Source organism: Mixophyes fleayi, chromosome 1 (genome assembly GCF_038048845.1).
Source record: "Mixophyes fleayi isolate aMixFle1 chromosome 1, aMixFle1.hap1, whole genome shotgun sequence".
Lineage (NCBI taxonomy): Eukaryota > Metazoa > Chordata > Amphibia > Anura > Limnodynastidae > Mixophyes > Mixophyes fleayi.
Window position 1 is genome coordinate 370,284,965 of NC_134402.1, and position 18,784 is coordinate 370,303,748.

An 18,784-nucleotide genomic window follows, 5' to 3' on the forward strand; every position below is an offset into this window, starting at 1 on the left:
AAGCAAAGCACCTCTACATGAAATGACTGTCTAAATTGTGTTCTCTAAAACAGATAACCTGTAATTTGTATTTTCCTCCAGTCCCTGGTACCTGCCTTTCTCACTGTCACTGACCCGCTTTGTGTATGAATATTCGGTATTCACATCTGCTGGCATCATCAAAATCTCACAATTGTTATCACATAGCAGTGAACCACATTCTTCACAAGAGAAGGATGGGAGCCTTGTGCTTTGTGCAGGGTGAGAGGCTGGAGAACAATCTACTGGCCAAGCCCTGCAAGTGCATTTGCATAAACGTAGTTGTGTGATGTCGTGAGAGAACTTGTGTGCAGTTTTGTATATTAGTCTTTGTCATATGTTTAAGTCCTCCAGACCTTGACCACAGCTCTGGTTACATAGTTCATCCTTTAAACATTATTACTATTATATCCTTAAACTCTATGTATTTAGAACACAAAAACATTAAAATCTGAGGTGTTCAGAATTTCTTTGAGTCTAAGCTACGTTGACCGTATATAAGAAGTTCAGTCATTCGTCTTTTTGTGGACAAGTTTGTGTTGTGGTTTTAAACTCTGTTCTTCTGATAGATTTATGTTTGGATCTCTCATTATCAAGGCTTTGAAAGATAATATCTTGAAGCTCTCTTTAGATTTTCTGCAACCAGAATAGTTTGTTGTATTTTACAGTTAATTCTCCTTCAAGGCACAGGATAAATGTATAAAAGTATTCCTATAGCTGGCATTCTGCCTTAAAGCCTAGTTTGTTACTAATTACCCCCAAACTTTAGGGTTACAGTCAGATGTAGAATTTCTGTCAACTCCACATGCCAGTCTGTCTGTCTCGACTACATGAATCAATGCCTTTATCTTTAATAAGGACTGTGCTTATGTAGTTTTATATTCTGCCTTTTCCTGCTATATCCTAACAAAGCAGCAGGTTTAAGAACATTAAAAGCCCATTCTTCTGAAAGCTTATTCATTGGGCCCATTTTAATGTTGCTTGAGGCAAAAAACCATATGCTGTACCTATTGTTCATGTCTAGCTTTTGCCGCCTTTGTCACTTAATGAGGGGCTACGGCATTAACGTGGGGCTTAAATGCACAGACAAAGAGGAATATATAAATATAGAAAATGCAATGTTTGGAGTGGCACATTAGTGGCTGCATTGTTTAGTCAGGCAATGGGTTAAGCATGATTTGTTATGTACTTTTAAAGAGGATCTGTCATTAGCACATGCAATTACACAACGGTTTCTAAGTATCTGATTCAATAAAACAACAACAAAAAATAGTTGTTGTCTTAAATACAATGGTGTTGTGTTTTTGTTTTGTTTTTTGAGACTCTTGGAAATAGCCTCCTATTGGGCAGGTTCCTCCAAAACCCGCCCACATTGCGCCATGACCCTGGCCTGTGCTAGGGAATCTCTGTGGAAAGGTGACGCAGTGCAGGACAGTCCCTGAAAGCTACATTTGTTTGCTTGGACACACACAGGACAGAGACAAATTTTTTAAACCTCTTGTAAAATTGGAGTCTTAATATTGTATTGGCATTTGAAGCATGGGTTGGTAGGAATGGGGACCAATTTGAAGGCTATTACAGATGCAGCATGTGTGAGCACCAAAGCCTGAGGCTGCACCTCTTCACCTGCTCTGCTGTGACTGTGATTGTCACCAGGCAAGTGAGGCTATGGTGACAGGAAGCAGGCATGAAGATGGATGGATGGTGGTGTAAATGTTCTTCTCTAAAGGTCTGTCTGTGTAAAAACCTTTTGTCTAAACTGGTGAAGGAAGTAAATTAAGTGTATAGCATACCTTACTGCTAACAGATATAAATAATATACAGCGGGTGAAATAAGTATTGAACACATCAACAATTTTCTCAGTAAATAAATATTTAATGTGGCTCTTTACACCAAATGTCAGCAACAACCCTGGCAAACCACACATGCAAAGAAATCATACCATAGATGTCCATAATTTAAGTTTTGTGTAATAATGTGAAATGACACAGGGAACAAGTATTGAACACATTAAGAAAGAGAGGTGTAAAAAGGCATGGAAAGCCAAGACACCAGCTGAAATCTATCAGTAATTAGAAAGCAATCCTTCCAGCTGGTTCATCCACAACTGATGGCCTATAAAAAGGTGTCTCATTAGGAAGGTGTCACACAAGAAACATCTCATGAAGGGTAAAAGAAAAGAGCTCTCTCAAGACCTTCGCTACCTTATTGTTGCAAAACATACTGATGGCATTTGTTACAGAAGGATCTCTAAACTGCTGAATGTTCCAGTGAGTACTGTTGGGGTCATAATCCGGAAGTGGAATGATCATCATTTCACCATAAACTGGCCACGACCAGGTGCACCTCGTAAGGTTCCTGACAGAGAAGTGAAAAAAACTATCAGAAGAGTTGTCGAAGAACCAAGGACCGCTTGTGGAGAGCTTCAGAAAGACCTGGAATTAGCAGGTATAATTGTGTCAAAGAAAACAATAAGTAATGCACTCAACAGTCACGGCCTGTATGCACGCTCACCACGCAAGACTCCTTTGCTGAAGGAAAAAAACATGTTGAAGCTCGTTTAAAGTTTGCTGCACAACATTTGGACAAGCCTGTGAAATACTGGTAGAATATAGTGTAGTCAGATGAGAGCAAAATTAAACTCTGGATGCCATAATACTCACCATGTTTGGAGGATAAAACGTAATCAGTAATTGAATAGAATTCAAAAAAATCAATCAGTAATGTATTTAAAAAGCAGTGATGTCTTTATAAAGCAGTTATAGACTTTATTAAATGTGGGGGAAAATTTGTAAACTATTAATGTACTTTTGGGTATGGTGGGGGAGATAGGTCTGTTTATTAAATGGGAATGCTATTAATTTAATGTCATGGTAGTGGGGGGGAAGTCGGTCTACATAATAAACGGGAATGCTGTTAATTTAATGTTGGGGCTGGTTGGGAGGTAGGGCGCTTTTTTATTTTTAAATTGGGTCAATTTTTATTGGTTATTCAAAAATGAACATGTAAACAAAGACCAAAAAAAATCACAGATAAATTGTAATGCCCATATCACAAAGATATCGACTCTTGTGTAAAAGTTGCGTACATAAAACATTTTCAAGAAGATCTATGAGCAAAGTCCAGCACTTGTGATGGCATTATACAGAATCAGTATAAAGAGACTCACCACAGGGACTCACAGCAGATACATATTTTACACTTGATATATATTAATAGGCACATGGTTGTTTAGAGATAATGGTTTTAATTTTACTCTTACCGCATGGAACAGGGCAGACAGAAAACCCCTCTCTCCCCTTCCTCCAATACGGAAATCATTCAGCAGATAACAAGTCATTTGGGCTTGCTCGGTATCTGGAAGAGTACTATCTGGACCATATTTTATGGAATTTTGATGTAGCGTTTCTAGAAGTGTACAAGTATCTTTCATCTTGCACAGTGGCATTGACAAGCGCTCTCCAGTTTTAAAAGTCCAGCAGGCCAAGGGCAAGCCATGCTCGACACCTTGGCCAGTGTCACGAGATTGAAGATATATGTAGCTGTATATTTATTAGTAATATCTTCTAGAGAAATGCCATAGAGGTCCCATTTAGCACACATTGGGGGTGGGGTCAGGGAACAGTGTTAAGAACACAGTCCCAAACCTCTGACCAAAATAATAAACGGGACTGGGCAGTCCCATAGCAGATGCCAAAAATCGCCCGTTGGGGAGCGACATTTTGGCCATGACCGGTCACTCCTGTGCAGTATATACAAAAAAGTCTGTTAGTAGTGTAGGCACGATGTGGCACTACGAAGACTTTTAAGCATGTGAGACCATTCCTCATCCAGAAGAGGGCCCAAATGTACTTCCCATTTGGATCTAAGTGCGTTTAAGTCATCCGGGGCCAGTAAAAAGTTGATGTTTCAGTAGAGGGTAGATATAGTATTTTGTCAGAGGGGACGGCTGGATCAGCAGGGGGGGGGGAGAAGAGAACTGGGTGTTGAACGATTGTCAGGAAGGACGCTTATTTATTAAATGCAAACACTATTAATTCAATTTCGGGCTGGTTCGGGGGAAGAAGGGCATATTATTAAACATTGTGCTGTTAATTTAATGTTGGGCTGTATGAGGGGAAATAGGTATATTTATTAAATGTAAATGCTATGAATTACATTCTGAGGCTGATTGGGTAGAAGGAGGCCTTGTTCATTAAACAAGAACGTTATTGATATAATGTGGTGCTGTTTGGGAGGGGGGGGACTAGATTGTTCACTCACTGATCAGCTTTCCAGGAGGTGAATAATAACTTTCCTAACAGGACCCCAACACTCCAGGATCTGGCAGAGCAGCAACTGAGCTTAAATCATGAGCAACAGCACCAGGGAGTCAAAGCTGCAAGAGGAGGTAGGAGAGAGCACAACAGACTTGAAGAATTGTCTTGTGCTTGCAAGGGGCTGGATGGCTACTCCTCCCTGGTGGTGCGCTGCTGCTGAGACGCAGCATCTACTCCCACCAGGATCCTGGGGAGGGGCAATGTTCTCTCTTGCTCAAGGCACTAAAATGTCTAGTTACAGCTCTGCCCACAACTAACTCTGTTCCTGGTGCTGGCCAAGCACAGTTCTTCAGAAACCTCCAACAGTATGCATGAAAAAAGTGAAAATATTTGAATGTCAAAGTAGCAACAGACCAGCTAGTCATTATTGTAATTTCCTTATAAATAATACTAATGTAATCCTGAAGAAGGGGACTGCCCCCAAAACACAAGTCACTAGCCCCAGTTTTGTTTAGTCCTGCTTTACGATCTGTCTCCTGCCTTGGATATCTGCTGCAGTGGCTGACTATAGAGTACTACCCAGGACAATAGGGGATATTGCTCTGGGTAATAATATATAATCCACTACTGCGGCACGCCAGCTACTCTGTAAACATTCCCTCACCCTGGGATGTTTGTGTATGTGTAGTACTGTGGCTCTTGTGCCAAATAACTGGCTAGACCAGTGTGTGTGATAGGTATGAGCCAGTGCAGTGTTACGTGGGCACAGTGTACCTTATTGGTTATCTAAGCTCTGTAATCTACTATTGCCCAAACACCTTTCTGTCTTCTTACCAGTGCAACTCTAGCAGTGCAGTACTGCAACATAATTCCAAAAAGAAAGCAGACAGGTTTATGTCAAGTGAACATTAAAGAACAATTCCACCCAAAAACTAGTTGTAACTACAATCTCGTTTCCCAGTAACCAGCAGAACTTTAGGTTTATCCTGATACAAATCCCTGTGCTTTGGAAAAGGTTGCTACTGCCTTTGTTACGTAGCTGCCTCCTTTAGTGATGCCGACCTCAAAAAATTCACTAATTAGACAGAACTTTGGGTCTCTGCAGTTGTAAACTAACCTCTGTTAGCACCACCTTTCCTTCTGACAGTTTTCAGTTGTGGAGGTTACAGCACTGGTAAGGGGTGAGTTCTTACGTCCAGGAAGCACGCAGTTCCTCCTGTACTCACCCCTGCTTCAGCTGGATGACAGAAATCAACACCCTGGATAAAAACATTGTTTGAATACAGTAAGCAGTAAAAGTGTAATGAGAACGACAATAGCAATCGGTGTTCTCAATACTCTTGCACTGCTCCCTGTATTCATTCACAGATCTGTTTCAAAATCAAACAATCTTTGAAATGTAAATCTCCTTTAAGAATAGAGACTGCCAATGTGTGCTGTCTGTACAGGAACCCATATCTTTATTAATTGCCCCGTGATTGCTTGGCCATAGGCCCAAAGTAGTGCCATTAGACGCATCTTGTTTTGTAGTGTTCCATAAATAAATTGTAATTATGTATTCTAACTACTCACTCCCCACAATAACAGTAAATGTACATCTGTCTAATGTAAAGTGAATGGCAGGAAAACATTGAGGACCTCATTCACTAAGCATACTGTATACACCGTTTAAGGTGTACTCCCACTTTTCGCCCCCCAGAAACGGGAAGTTCACTTAGTTTTGTGGGGAGTCCGAAAAATCTGAACAAGCAAATTGTTCAAAGGTGGAAATGTCACTTCAGAGTCCTTCCACTTTAGAGCCGCTCATTTCATTAAGTAAAATGTCAGCTTTTCTCTTAACTATCAAGGAAACTGTTATAGATATTGGATAATTACATTCTATTTGTAAAATCATCTGTAGAATCCTTTATGTTAATTTATGTTCATTAAGTTGGAGCAATTACATGAATTAATACAATTAGGTTCTAATTAGATTATTTTTTAATCTACTAATTTCATTATCTCCTGTATCACTGTGAATCAGGAAACCACCTCACCAAGCATGGTAATATTCCATCTTGATACAATTATGTTGTATAATGTAATGGATGAATTCATTTTGTTGATATAAGGTATAACTAGTAACTTTAATGTTTAAACTGAATTAGCATTTTTCAGTTTTTGAATAAACTCACATATTTGCATTTGTCACAGCTGTTGAATAACTATGCTGTGCATATTGATTGGTCATGAATACTTTAATTCAGTGCTGGGGCAAGAAGAGTTCTGCAGGCCACCAGCAACCTTGTGAGCCTTCACTTGTGGCCCCATTCATCTAATCCTGACCTTGCCCCATTCATCTAATCCTGATCTAACCTATTTTCTGCTTTGTTAAAAGTCAGAGAATGATACTGAACTAGATCAGGTGACTTCCAGGGCAGGTGGCGTCCTCTGCACAACACGGAGGTGACGCAGCAAAGAAGGAGGCAAGAGTGCAGTGTGCTCACTCTCCTTCCCCTGCGGTCTCTCTATCAGGTGGAGGAGTGAGCCTCCTGTCACTCACAATAGCTTCTCTAGCCATGGAGGACACTGGTAGAAAGTCGCAGTCACAACGAAGTCAACAAACGAGAGGGGTGGAGCAAAGTGAATGAAGAGGAGATTGGGGTATATAGTGGAAGGGTGTATTTATGGAGAAGTGGAAAATTTTACAAAGAGAATAATAAAGGGAAGAGATAAGAGGGACCTGTTGTAGATAATGACATATGAACAGGAAAGCAGTGAGAAGGGGATAAGAAGAAGACATGTCCAAGTCTTTGCAGTAGATTACCCAGTGAATGGGGAGGTTTGATGGGCACTACATGTGGGGTATGAGGTCCTGTGGAGGTCTTGTAGTAAGTGGGTGTCTGAAGATATGGTGTTATTTCAGATTACGTTGAAGTTCTGAGTGGCATATGGTGGAACATGGGAACAAGTGAGGGGAATGTGAGATGGGTGATGTGTGCGTGCAAGGTCATTTTGGGGCTGGTTTTGATTCTTGAAATTAAAGGTAATATGCAGCCCTTTTGCAGGTTGGGGGGATGTACATGTGCACTTGAAGTATATCAGGTTGTCCATCACTGCCTTAAATAGTGGATGGAGTCATCAACTCCTAAATGCTTCTGATGAAATCACAGGGAATAGTTTTAAAGTGTGTTAAGTTGAATAATTAGGCTGAGGAATTTTTAAGGTTGAAATATGTTTCTTAGCTACTGCATTCTATTAAATAATACTATTAGTAATACTCTTTGGAATGGGACTCTCTTGTTTGGTAACCCCCTGCACTATAGAGCTCACATTGGAGTAATCAACCTGTGTATACTGTATTCCTATTTATGAACAACTTCTAGGACTACAAGTTCCTTATTTATGAGTGTATTAAAACTGCAGAGACTATGCCCCAAGAGCATTGTGCAGATATGTTTCATTAGCTGGCATCTAGGACTGTGTGTTCCTAGAATAGTGAGCTTTTCAGTTTAGGGTTTTTAGTATGTATGATTGGAAAGTTGATTCAAACTTAATTATGTACTAACCTTATATATCTGCAGCCAATTATTTGTATGCCTATGGATTGGTAAATATGATTTGTATATGTTTATAATAAATATTGTTGTATTAAGTGAGTTTCTCCAATATGGAGATATTTGAAATAAGTGTGTGCACTAATAACATGAAGTCCTCCACCTAGACAACCTAGAAGTAGTGATGTTTAGCCATACGTCGCTGTGGCGTGCTTTGTGTGGTGTCTCTGTGTCGTGTTGGTAGAGAACTGTATCGTGTCACACAGGAGCCGAGGGGTTGCATATGGTTGTTGTCTAGAAGAAAGTAGTTAGTATGTGCGCCACAAAGGCAAAGAGCAAAATGAGAAACTAGTGAAAACAGACAAGATATTGTTCTAATGAGAAGTGCAGAAGTAATGACACATTACCAGCACACTAAATGCAGCAAGGGACAGTTACATCATTGGTAGCAAACACTACAGGTGGATTTATTTTTTATGATGTGGGTCCAAGTGTAAATGTGCACATTTACAATATGAGACTGATATCACATATCTCCCTTTGCATGTTTAGAAATGTCTGTTAAATATGTCTCTTTTGTGCATCACCATTTGCAGACCCCGGCTATTAAGGGTCTAACGAGAAGACAGGAACAGGACAACCTTGTGATACACCATAATCTGCTTCCAGTAAGGTCATACCATGTCCATAATTATTTTAGATTAGCCTTCCCTCTAGGCTGCTCTCCAAAACTGTCATATTGTAAGAACATTACTACAGATAAGATTAGCAGAAGTGTTGTCAGAAGAGATGAGGGGTAATGCAACAGAGCCAAAAACAATTGCACCCTAGTGAGTATTAATATGGTAATTTAGCATTTAAATTATGCCACATGAATACTTTCATCCCTTCATATATTAAGGTTTACATTAGACAAGTATCCAGGGAGAACAGTATTAGCATGCTTTTAAATTTGTATTCTTTTCATAATGATTGTATGAAAGAGTGAGAATAATTGGTAATTTGTTTAATTGTCTTTTCTATTGTTTTTGCATAGCCATGTACATACATACAAATACACACAACTATATATTTGGAGCTGGGTATTCACAATAGTTTCCAGGTATCTAGGAAATTCAGTGGTGACTTTTGTTTGTTGCTGATAAGCTGTTACATACATTTTTTTTCCCTGTTTGGTAGAAGGTTTCCCGTCATGTCTCATGTTACAAAGAGCCACAATTTATTATTTTTTGTTTGTTTGTTTCATCTTCAACCAGAATTTTGCAAATGGTACTTTTGTGAATTCACTATATATTCCAGTCATTTTTCAAAGAGTATTTAAAAAGCTCACTACGCATTTCACTCTAAATGTATTGAATGGTAGATAGGCACAACATAACCACTGTCATTTCATGTCTTCTGTCAATACAAGAACATTTAAAAACGAAACTAAAAAGACTTATTTGGAAAGGGACTTTGCAAAAGCAGTTAAAGCAATATCCACTCAAATTAGTTTGAAAAAGAATCATTTTTGAAATGTTTTTTAATATACTGTATGCAGCATATTCTACTAAGGATTGCTATGATCCTTCATAAACCTTCAAACATCCTGTAGCCTTGTAGTTTTAGGAATATTACAAATAGTTGCAAACATATATTAAATAACCTTCCCTTACAAATCTGCACAATTGGTAAGAAGGGCCCTCCTGAAAATGTTCCTTCTACGGTGTTCACATTATGTTTATGGCCTCGCTCACAGATCTATGCACTAGCCTCTCTCTGACGTGATGCGGGCCACCTTCGTCACTGTGCTGTGGTCACCCATATCTATGAGAGTTGAGTGTTCTTAGGCCTGAATGACCCTGACAGCAGGATCACACCCCTTCCAGTGGCTGCATTTAAAATTCAAAGCTTTGTATAGTCAGTACTTCGTCCATAAATCATCACTGTCGACATGAATGTACTCATTCAAGTCCAATGACTGCCATTCCTCATTTTCTTACTCTATCTATCTTTACACATACATATGTAGTTGGTCATTAGTACAGCACAGCAGCATGAGAGTAGACATGTGGGTCACGCAAGAGAACATAAGTAGATGAAGAAGGGAGTTGGTAGTGCACTTGGCAAGAAAGATGTGGCATCGATTAAAATTACAAATCTGAAATGTCAAACGATAAGAGAAATACGAGTACAAAATCAGAAACGGTAAAGAAACTTTACTAGAACTACCTTAGAGAGAAAATGGAGACTTTATAAATTCAAGTCCTGTACTCTTGTCAGAAAATTAAGATCAACACTCTATTTTCCCACTATTTGACCTGTTTTGATTTGAAGTAAGAACAGCTTAGCCCTTCCCTGTCTCCAGGGAGATGAACCATTGGACCACTTGTGTACTGCGGTTTGCCTGACATGGGACCCTCTCATTTCTGCTAATGGGGAGGAGGATTTTAGCTTTTGTTACCACAACCATCAATGCTATTAATCTAACAATTTTGCAGATCCTCGTTAGGCAATAAGACACTGCTCACATCTTTTCCTTTCTTTTTATTCTTGCAACAGATGTTCCGTTTGAGACATTTGCACCAAATAAAGTGGTCAACACTTCAGGTGTTAAAAAGAAGTTATATGGCACGGAAGGAAAGACCAGTGCTGACTCTGTTTACAAAGGTATGTGCATAAAGGCGCTTCACTTACACTGAGCATGACATTCAATGGGCATATTTGTACTGTGGTGTAGAGAATTAGTGAGATGCCCATCGTCTCATGTTGCTGAAAACTTTTGACTTGTCCTTTTGTAAGTTACCGTGTCCTTTCTTATTTAATGCCAAATCATTAAAATAACGGAATATATCCTTGCAGCTCCTGTTGATTGAGGGGGTTTAATAATTTTACTAATGTAAACTTACATGACAAAGATGTGCAGTAAAATGTCCGACCGACCTTGTCCAAGGTGAAATAAAGGTGATAAAGGGGATCTATATCAATATTAATCTGTTCTCCAAAACAGCTTTTGAGGTACACTGACCATTCAGCTGGGGACAATAAGGAGTTTGCAATATTAGCGTTAAACAAGGTTTAAAAACATACATCAAAATATGTTCTTATGAGTGAAACTGTTTTTTTTTTTATTATTATTATTACTATAAGGAACATCACTGTAATACAAGAACTGACTTCCAAGCTATATTTGTGTAGCCTCTTCATATTCCTAGCAGAACACTACATATACTGAAGTGTTTCGAACAAAAAGTACTGAAATCAGACTAAGTATCGCATACTCAAAGTATAAATATAAAACTCAATAAGCGATGGTGTATTGAACGCAATTACTGGAAAATACGTTATATTTTCAATGGTTTACGTGGTAGTGAATATCCTTGTTTTCAAACTAGCAACAAAGGAGGTTGACAATACTTAGTGATTTCAGCATTGTTTTAAGAGATTTGATAGCACGACATTACATATGCTGCTGGCATCATCTTCCAAATCCCAATTCTTTTGAATACTTGAAAATTGGCAAAAAAATAGTACAGTTAAAAACTTGTATTTCATATTTCACATTTTGCAGACTGCAAAACAAACTACAAATTTTAAAGCTGACAAAAATGTATTTTTGTAATTTTAGAAGTAATTCCCAAAAGACTTGCAGTTTAATGTGCTACTGAAAAAGGTTATTTGCTGTACTATCATAAGAAATCTCTTGGAAAACAGCTGCCAGGCAAGCTACCATCAGAGACATTTTTTTACACTTGCCATTGCATGCATTCTTTTTAATTTGAGACCATCTGTATCACTAATAAATTGTAGACAAGCATTATGATTCACTTGTTTTTACAAGACCTTAATTAGTAAACCTTGGTAGGTTTCACTTTACATCTGGAGATATGTCAGAGGCATCCGTTTACATGTCTGGCTTCTCAGGAAAATTTTTAAGGCTCACAGCCTGTGTTATTTCTTTAGAGATTCCTCAGTCATCTAGAGTCTTGGCTGCCGTCTTGAAAAAGTGGGATTTGATATTAAAGATAGTCTCTTTTTTTTTTTTTTATACTTTATTTTATGTGGTCAAAAATAAACCTACAAGATAACCAATTTAGTGAAAACATTAGAATTGTAATTATTATTTTAAAAACAAGAGTGGGGGATACAGGGCTAGTAGGGAAAATATAATCTGCAACATTGAAGTCAGGGTTGGTAGATAATGTCGCTTCAGACTTAAAGCTTGTTCAAAATTTCTGTACAGATGAAAAATTGATGGTATTTTATCATTAGAAATGAAATGGAAAACATCTAATGCAAATTAATGTTATCTTTATTGATTGGTATTATATTTGTTTTTATATTTCATAAGAAATATTTCTAGTAATGCACCTTTGCATAATGGCTACAAAGATACAAAAAGTGAACTATTTTGATAGGTGCCTTTTGTTGGTAGAGGACTTTATGGCAGATGAATGCTTTTTATAAATGTACACCGCCAGTAGTATATCAGAGAATGCTTTTTATTTTATCCACTGAAGCAAAAATCCCTGCATGTTTTGTTTCTTTATACTGTTGTCATATATACACATGACAAAAAGATTGGCTATGCATCTGAATTCACTCTAATCTTCACTTGACTTATAACAGTAATGGGCTGTAATCAGAGGGAAATAAATCCATTTTCTTCTGTCTAAGATTGAAATTTAAATAAGCAGAGCTAAATTGACAGAGCATGACAACATCATATCAGATGAGAAATGGAGTTTGTAATGCTGACAACATTTTCATTCATCTCTAAACAATTTATATTCGAAAACACTCAATTTTTGAATAATAAACAGCCATCAAGTTTCCAACATAAAACCCATCTCGACTGAGGAAAGCAAGACTTTAGTAGGTGTAGAAAGGGAAGAACATCTTATGCTATTATTACCGAGTAAGCTATATTGTTGGTGAATTACAAAATGTTGTTAGGCTCTTTAACCCAAATGTGTTTAATTTCAGTTTTTAAGGATGTTGGGCGCATGGTCTTAGGGCTAGATTTACTAAGAATCGAGTTTGGTGGTGTTTTTAAATCGCCACACATCACCGGCGGTTTAGTGATCCAAACCGCCGCATTTACTATAGGGCGGTTTGAGGCTGTGATTTAAAATGGATGGTGATGTGTGGTGGATTGAAAAAGCTAAACCGTGGGTGGTTTCATCCAAACCGCCATCCAAAAGACAGGACAGTACATTTTTAATACCTGCTTCTGAATAATGATTGCCCAAATAATTTAAATGTCAGTGGTGCTTTCTCTTATGAAGTTTGAGCAATCTCGCAAATCACAACCACCTCTTTTGATTTGGCCATTTGGAGGTGGGTTTTGCAAACCCCAGTTTAGGTAATCTGATGGTTTGTATGTTCATCATTGTTAAAATCGGGACGGCAATTTGTAAAGTGGTAATTTTGAAAAATGTCAATTCTGGCCGTTTTAATGGCATTTCAGTTTAGACTTTAGTAAATCTAGCGGTTTTAAAACCAGATGCAGAGCCAATCTTTTTGTCATGTGTATATAGGACAACAGTATAAAGAAACAAAACATATGCAGGGATTTTGCCTCAGTGAATGAAATAAAAAGCATTCTCTGATATACTACTGGCAGTGTACAGTTATACAAAACATTCATCTGCAATAAAATCCTCTACCAACAAAAGTCAACTATGATAATAGTTCACTTTTCGTACCTCTGTAGCCATTATGCAAAGGTGCATTACTAGAAATATTTGTTATGAAATATAAAAACCGCATTATAATCGCCAAAAACCTGCAGTTTCACCAAACCACCCTTTTGAAAATCTAGCTGTGACTGAATCACTTATAAAGAACTTATTTGTGGCTGGATCATGTAGAAATGTACTTCAGTCAGAGGTGCAGGCACCAATGCATAATTTAAAATGCACTTATCGTGTTACATTGGGATGTATTTTGTAGAAGAAACCCAGTACTGGATGCTGGTAAGGAGTCCAGTGTCGGCAGCATTCGTAGAGCCCCTCCTACTGCGGCAAGAGGGCGCATTTGGGATAACGAAAGGGAACAGTGGCAAAGTAAGCCCAACCGGTTCCCAGGAACAGCAGACAGGGTGGCATAGGCGGTCCATCCTGTCACACTAGTCCTTAATGGCACTTTCTAATACCTGGCAACTGAAAAATCTTTGTTATTGTCCACTGCCCCATATCTTATTACAATCATTGTAACCAACAAAATGTCTTTACATTCTCTTGCATCACCCAAAAAAACAAAAACAGTTTTCTTGGCATAAAGGTCGGGATTTGCCATGTCCTGTTGTTAAAGATCCCTGTATTTTGTTGTTGTTGTTATTATTAATATTATTAATATTATTATTATTATTATTTTTTATTATTCATTTTTATTTATAGGGCGCCACTAAATGTCCGCAGGAACAAACAATAGGACAGTACAAGATAAAACAGCACGGTATAATAACAATTAACAGGATAACTCGGGTAGCTCAAAGCACAGCTAAAAGAAAGGCTGAGGGATATTCAGCGCAGGCTAGAAACCTGTGCCCAGGAGGGTGAGCGCAGCTAACGGGTTAAGAGCCACTGAAGGGTGCAGAGAAAAACAAGAGAGGAGACAGTGGGCAGAAGGCCCAAGGGGGGAGGTGGACAGAGTAGCTGGAGAGCAAAGTTAAAAGTGGTAGAAACAGGAAGAGAGGGTCCTACTCAAAGGCGCTTACAATGTATAGGGAGGAGAGCAGTCATACCGAAGACACAAGGTTGAAATGGGGACAGAGTCACACGGAGCGAGAGAGAAAGGGGAAGAAGGGAAGTTGGGTAGTTAGGCGGATGGCTGATAAGCTTTTATTAAAAGGTGGGGTTTTAATGCCTGTTTGAAACTGCACAGATTGGGGCAAGTTCTGATAGAGGGCGGGAGATCGTTTCAATGCAGGGGGGCAGCGCGGGAGAAGTCTTAAATATGTGAGTGGGAAGAGGTGATCAGGCGGGAGAAGAGGCGATGATCATTGGCTGATCACAGTGGCCGGGATGGAGTGTGAAGAGAGATGAATTTGGAGATGTAGGGAGCAGTAGAGTTGACGAGGGCCTTGTATGTGAGGTTGAGGAGCTTGAAAAGGATTCTCTAGGGGAGCCAGTATAGGGCTTAGTAGAGGTGGGAGACAGAAGTGGAGTGGCGAGAAAGTAAGATGAGTCTAGCAGCGGCATTGATTATAGATCGAAGAGAAGGGAGATGAGAATGGGGAGGCCAGTAAGGAGAAAGTTACAGTAGTCCAAACAAGCGATAATCAGAGAGTGGATGAGTGATTTGGTGGCATCCTGGGAGAGGAATGCAAGCAATGTTATGTAAGTGGAAGCACGGGGGGGGGAGGATTGAGTGTCGTTGGCATAGAGGTGGTACTGGAGGCTGAAGGAGCTGATGAATTTACCCAGGGGGGAGGTGTAGAGCGAAAAGTGTAAAGGTCCAAGAACAGACCCCAACTGGAAGGGTGGAAGAGGGAGCCAGAGGTGGAAACCGAGAAGGAGCGGTCGGCAAGGTAGTAGGTGAACCAGGAGAGGACTGTGCCGGCGGGGTCAATGGACTGGAGGGTGGGAAGCAAGAGGGGGTGGTTCACGGTGTCGAAGGCCGCAGAGAGCTCCAGGAGGACAAGAAGGGAGAATGGCCCCTGGCTTTAGCCAAGAGGAGATCATTTGGACTTTATCCAGGGTAGTTTCAGTGGAGTGGAGGGGTCCGAAACCTGATTGGAGAGGATCAAGGAGGGAGTGATCAGAAAGGTAAGTAGTGTTACGACAGACGAGCCACTCAAGTATTTTGGAGGCAAAAGGGAAGAGAAGAGAAATGGGGCAGTAGTTAGAGAGCGAAGTGGGGTCAAGATTAGGTTTATTTAGAATGGATGAGACGAGAGCATGTTCAAAAGAAGTACGTACGTATGAATGTATGTGTGTGTGTATATATGTATATATGTGTATATATATATATATACATATATATATATATATATATATATATATATATATATATATATATATATATATATATATATATATATATATATATATAATATCGCCCTCCTGGTTGCCCGATTATATCGACAATTCTTTCTTGCACAGTATTTAGATGCATATCAACAGGTGTAGATTAAAGAGATTCCAAGCTATTTAAAGGATACAACAGATTTACTTAAAAAAAAAATCTATGAATTGATAGACATACCAGCAGAAGCCTGGCTAGTTACAATGGACTATATACTGTTATACCACATGAAGCTGGTATTGAAGCAGTAAGACAGATAATGACTGGTAGAAGAACAACTAACCCTCCGACTGAATTTTTATTAAATCTGTTGAAAATAGTTTTGGAATATAATTATTTCAAATATGGAGATACTTACTATATACAACTAGCTGATACTGCCATGGGGTCTAACCTGGCACAGCATAGGCAATCTGTATATGTCAGAAATTGGAAAAAATTATATTTACCCTAAGTATGGTTCAAGAATGCTATATTACAAGATTATATATATATATATATATATATATATATATATATATATATATATATATATATATATATATATATATATGATGTCTTTCTGATTTGGTTGGATACAAAGGAGGATTTTATTAAGTGTATAAATGACATTAATATGTTGGATACACCTGTAAAATTTACATACAATGTGGATAGAGATAAAATAGATTTTTTGGGATATCACAATTTTTCGAAAAACTATTGGCCTGGGCACGACACTTTACTGAAAACCTTCTGTTACGAATACAATTTTACATGCTACCAGCTCTCACCCCAAAGCATTGAAGGAGAGTCTACCTATTTCACAGTACATACGTGTATTAAGAAATAACACAGAGATATATATTTCAGAAGAGCAACTTCAAGAAATGAAACTACATTTTCTCCAAAGGGGATACAGCAATAAAACGATAGAGAGGTGCCTCACCATAGCCAAAAAACAATATAACGTTGGAGAAAAAAGACATAGTAAAATAAATACCTTACAGATAGGATAGTCTTTTCAACAGCCTTTAATACACAATCCTATAGGATTTAAAAGGCCATAAAACAATACTGGACAATTGTTGCCATGGATACTTTACTTAAAGAAAAATGTAAAAAACCACCATTCGTATCCTATGGGCTCAAACAATTATTGATGAGACCAGAAATTAAATCTACTGTAGAAAAAAAAGCTAAAAACTGGTTAAGAGCGTTGGAAAGCCGGGATACTACAGATGCACAAATTGCACAACATGTAGAAGTATGACTATGAGAACAACATTCTCATATCCACAAAGTGGAAGAAAAATTTGAATTAAAAACAGATTAACTTGTACAATGGACCATGTGATCTATTTTGTCCATGCAGCTTAACCTATGTGGGCATGACTTCTAGGATATTCCGATTCCGTGAACGTATGGCCAAGCACAGATCATCAATCAGAAAAGCATTGGCCACGGGCGCAACTGACAAACCAGTGGTGAAATATTTCTTCCAAAAGAAGCATCAATTGTCAACATTGAGATGTATGCTTATAGATTGGTTACCTCCGCCATCCACAGGAGGTGATAGAGAACTAATGTTGAGGAAAAAAAAGGCTAGATAGATCCACCAATTGGACACTATAAAACCAAAAGGACTTAATGAAAATAACCCTCTAAACATATCATTTAGTGATCAAGACAGCCCAAATTGCGAACATTTCTTGAACAATAGTGCTTAAGGTGATGTCAGGATTGAACTCGGACTGATAATTATCGTTGCCAAAGAGCAACAATAGGCAAAAGCGCATTGATCATGGTTTCCTTCATTTGAAGTGCAAGAGACAACAGGCGAGCAACTACAGATCAATTGACTGCAAATTTCATCCTGTGTTATAAGCAGTTATTTTAATGAAAAACAGTCTGATGAGAACTGTCCAGAGCGCGATAATCAGTCATGTTGCAGTGTATAAACCATTTATCACATATGGCAATGCACCTTTGCAAGTTCATTAGTGCAAAGCGCACAGGCAATGGATTACCGAGAGGTGATGATCCTTACATACGGGTACTTGGATTATAGTGACTTTATGCTGCCCAGTATATAAAAACTAGTAGTGACTGTTAAAAGCAAATTACTATCATAGGCGGATGCCATGGAAAAGTTTATGTTGCTCCTCTGACTGAGTTGACTGGTATTTCGTGGGCAGAGGGCAAAACTCTGAGACCTCTACAATTTAGAACTCACTTTGATGCATTGTTTTTGCTCATCTCACTGATATCTTTACTATATCTATGTGAAGAGACAATGAAGCTTTGCTTCAAAAGTTAGGTATTGTGCATTTAATTATTTGCTAACATTTGGGAGATAAGGTGGTCACTTAACATACTTAACATATTAACTGTTTTGTTGTATATACGTGTGTGTGTGTGCGCTTATGTTTGTTTTTTATGCTTGGTTATATGCTAGATCAGCATTTCCCTGGTCACTACATTTAAAGCTGGTTATCATTGGAGAATGACTATGAGCAACAGGAAAACAGGGTGGCATTCTTGGCTAGGATATCCCTCCCTTATTTTAGAATATAGTTTTATGGGTCACTGAGACCCTGCATAGCATGGAGACCATGTCCTGGAATGTGAAGAGTCTGACTTCACTGCATACAATTCTACACTTCCTTAACAATCTCTGTACAGATCTCTTACAGGAAGCACATACAGATACATCAGCTACTTAATAAATCATGGGTAAGTCATGTGAATAGGTCCAATGCAGGTGTGGCTATTCTATGGAACCTTCTATAAAACCTTAAATTGCAATATCTTTTTGAAGGAAGTTGTGTGCTGAGAAGGGAGGATGGCTGAGATATGTATATGTGTTGTAGAATGGCAAACTTTACACAATGTTTATGGTATCATACTTTTTTGGTCAAACCTCCTTGAACACCTTACCAGGATCATTACACATAATTGTATTTTAGAGCCAGAAGCAT

At 38.5% G+C, this 18,784-nt stretch overlaps 1 protein-coding gene across 1 annotated transcript in view; it reads left to right on the forward strand.

Moving 5' to 3' along the window:
- Positions 1 to 7,012: 7,012 nt before the first annotated feature.
- Positions 7,013 to 18,784, forward strand: part of C1H5orf63 (chromosome 1 C5orf63 homolog) — a 28,300-nt gene continuing 16,528 nt past the window's right edge. The window contains exons 1-3 of the mRNA XM_075212258.1: positions 7,013 to 7,099; positions 8,411 to 8,482; positions 10,356 to 10,463. Of these exons, the coding sequence (XP_075068359.1) occupies positions 7,013 to 7,099; positions 8,411 to 8,482; positions 10,356 to 10,463 (267 nt within the window). The remainder of the gene's footprint in view (positions 7,100 to 8,410; positions 8,483 to 10,355; positions 10,464 to 18,784) is intronic.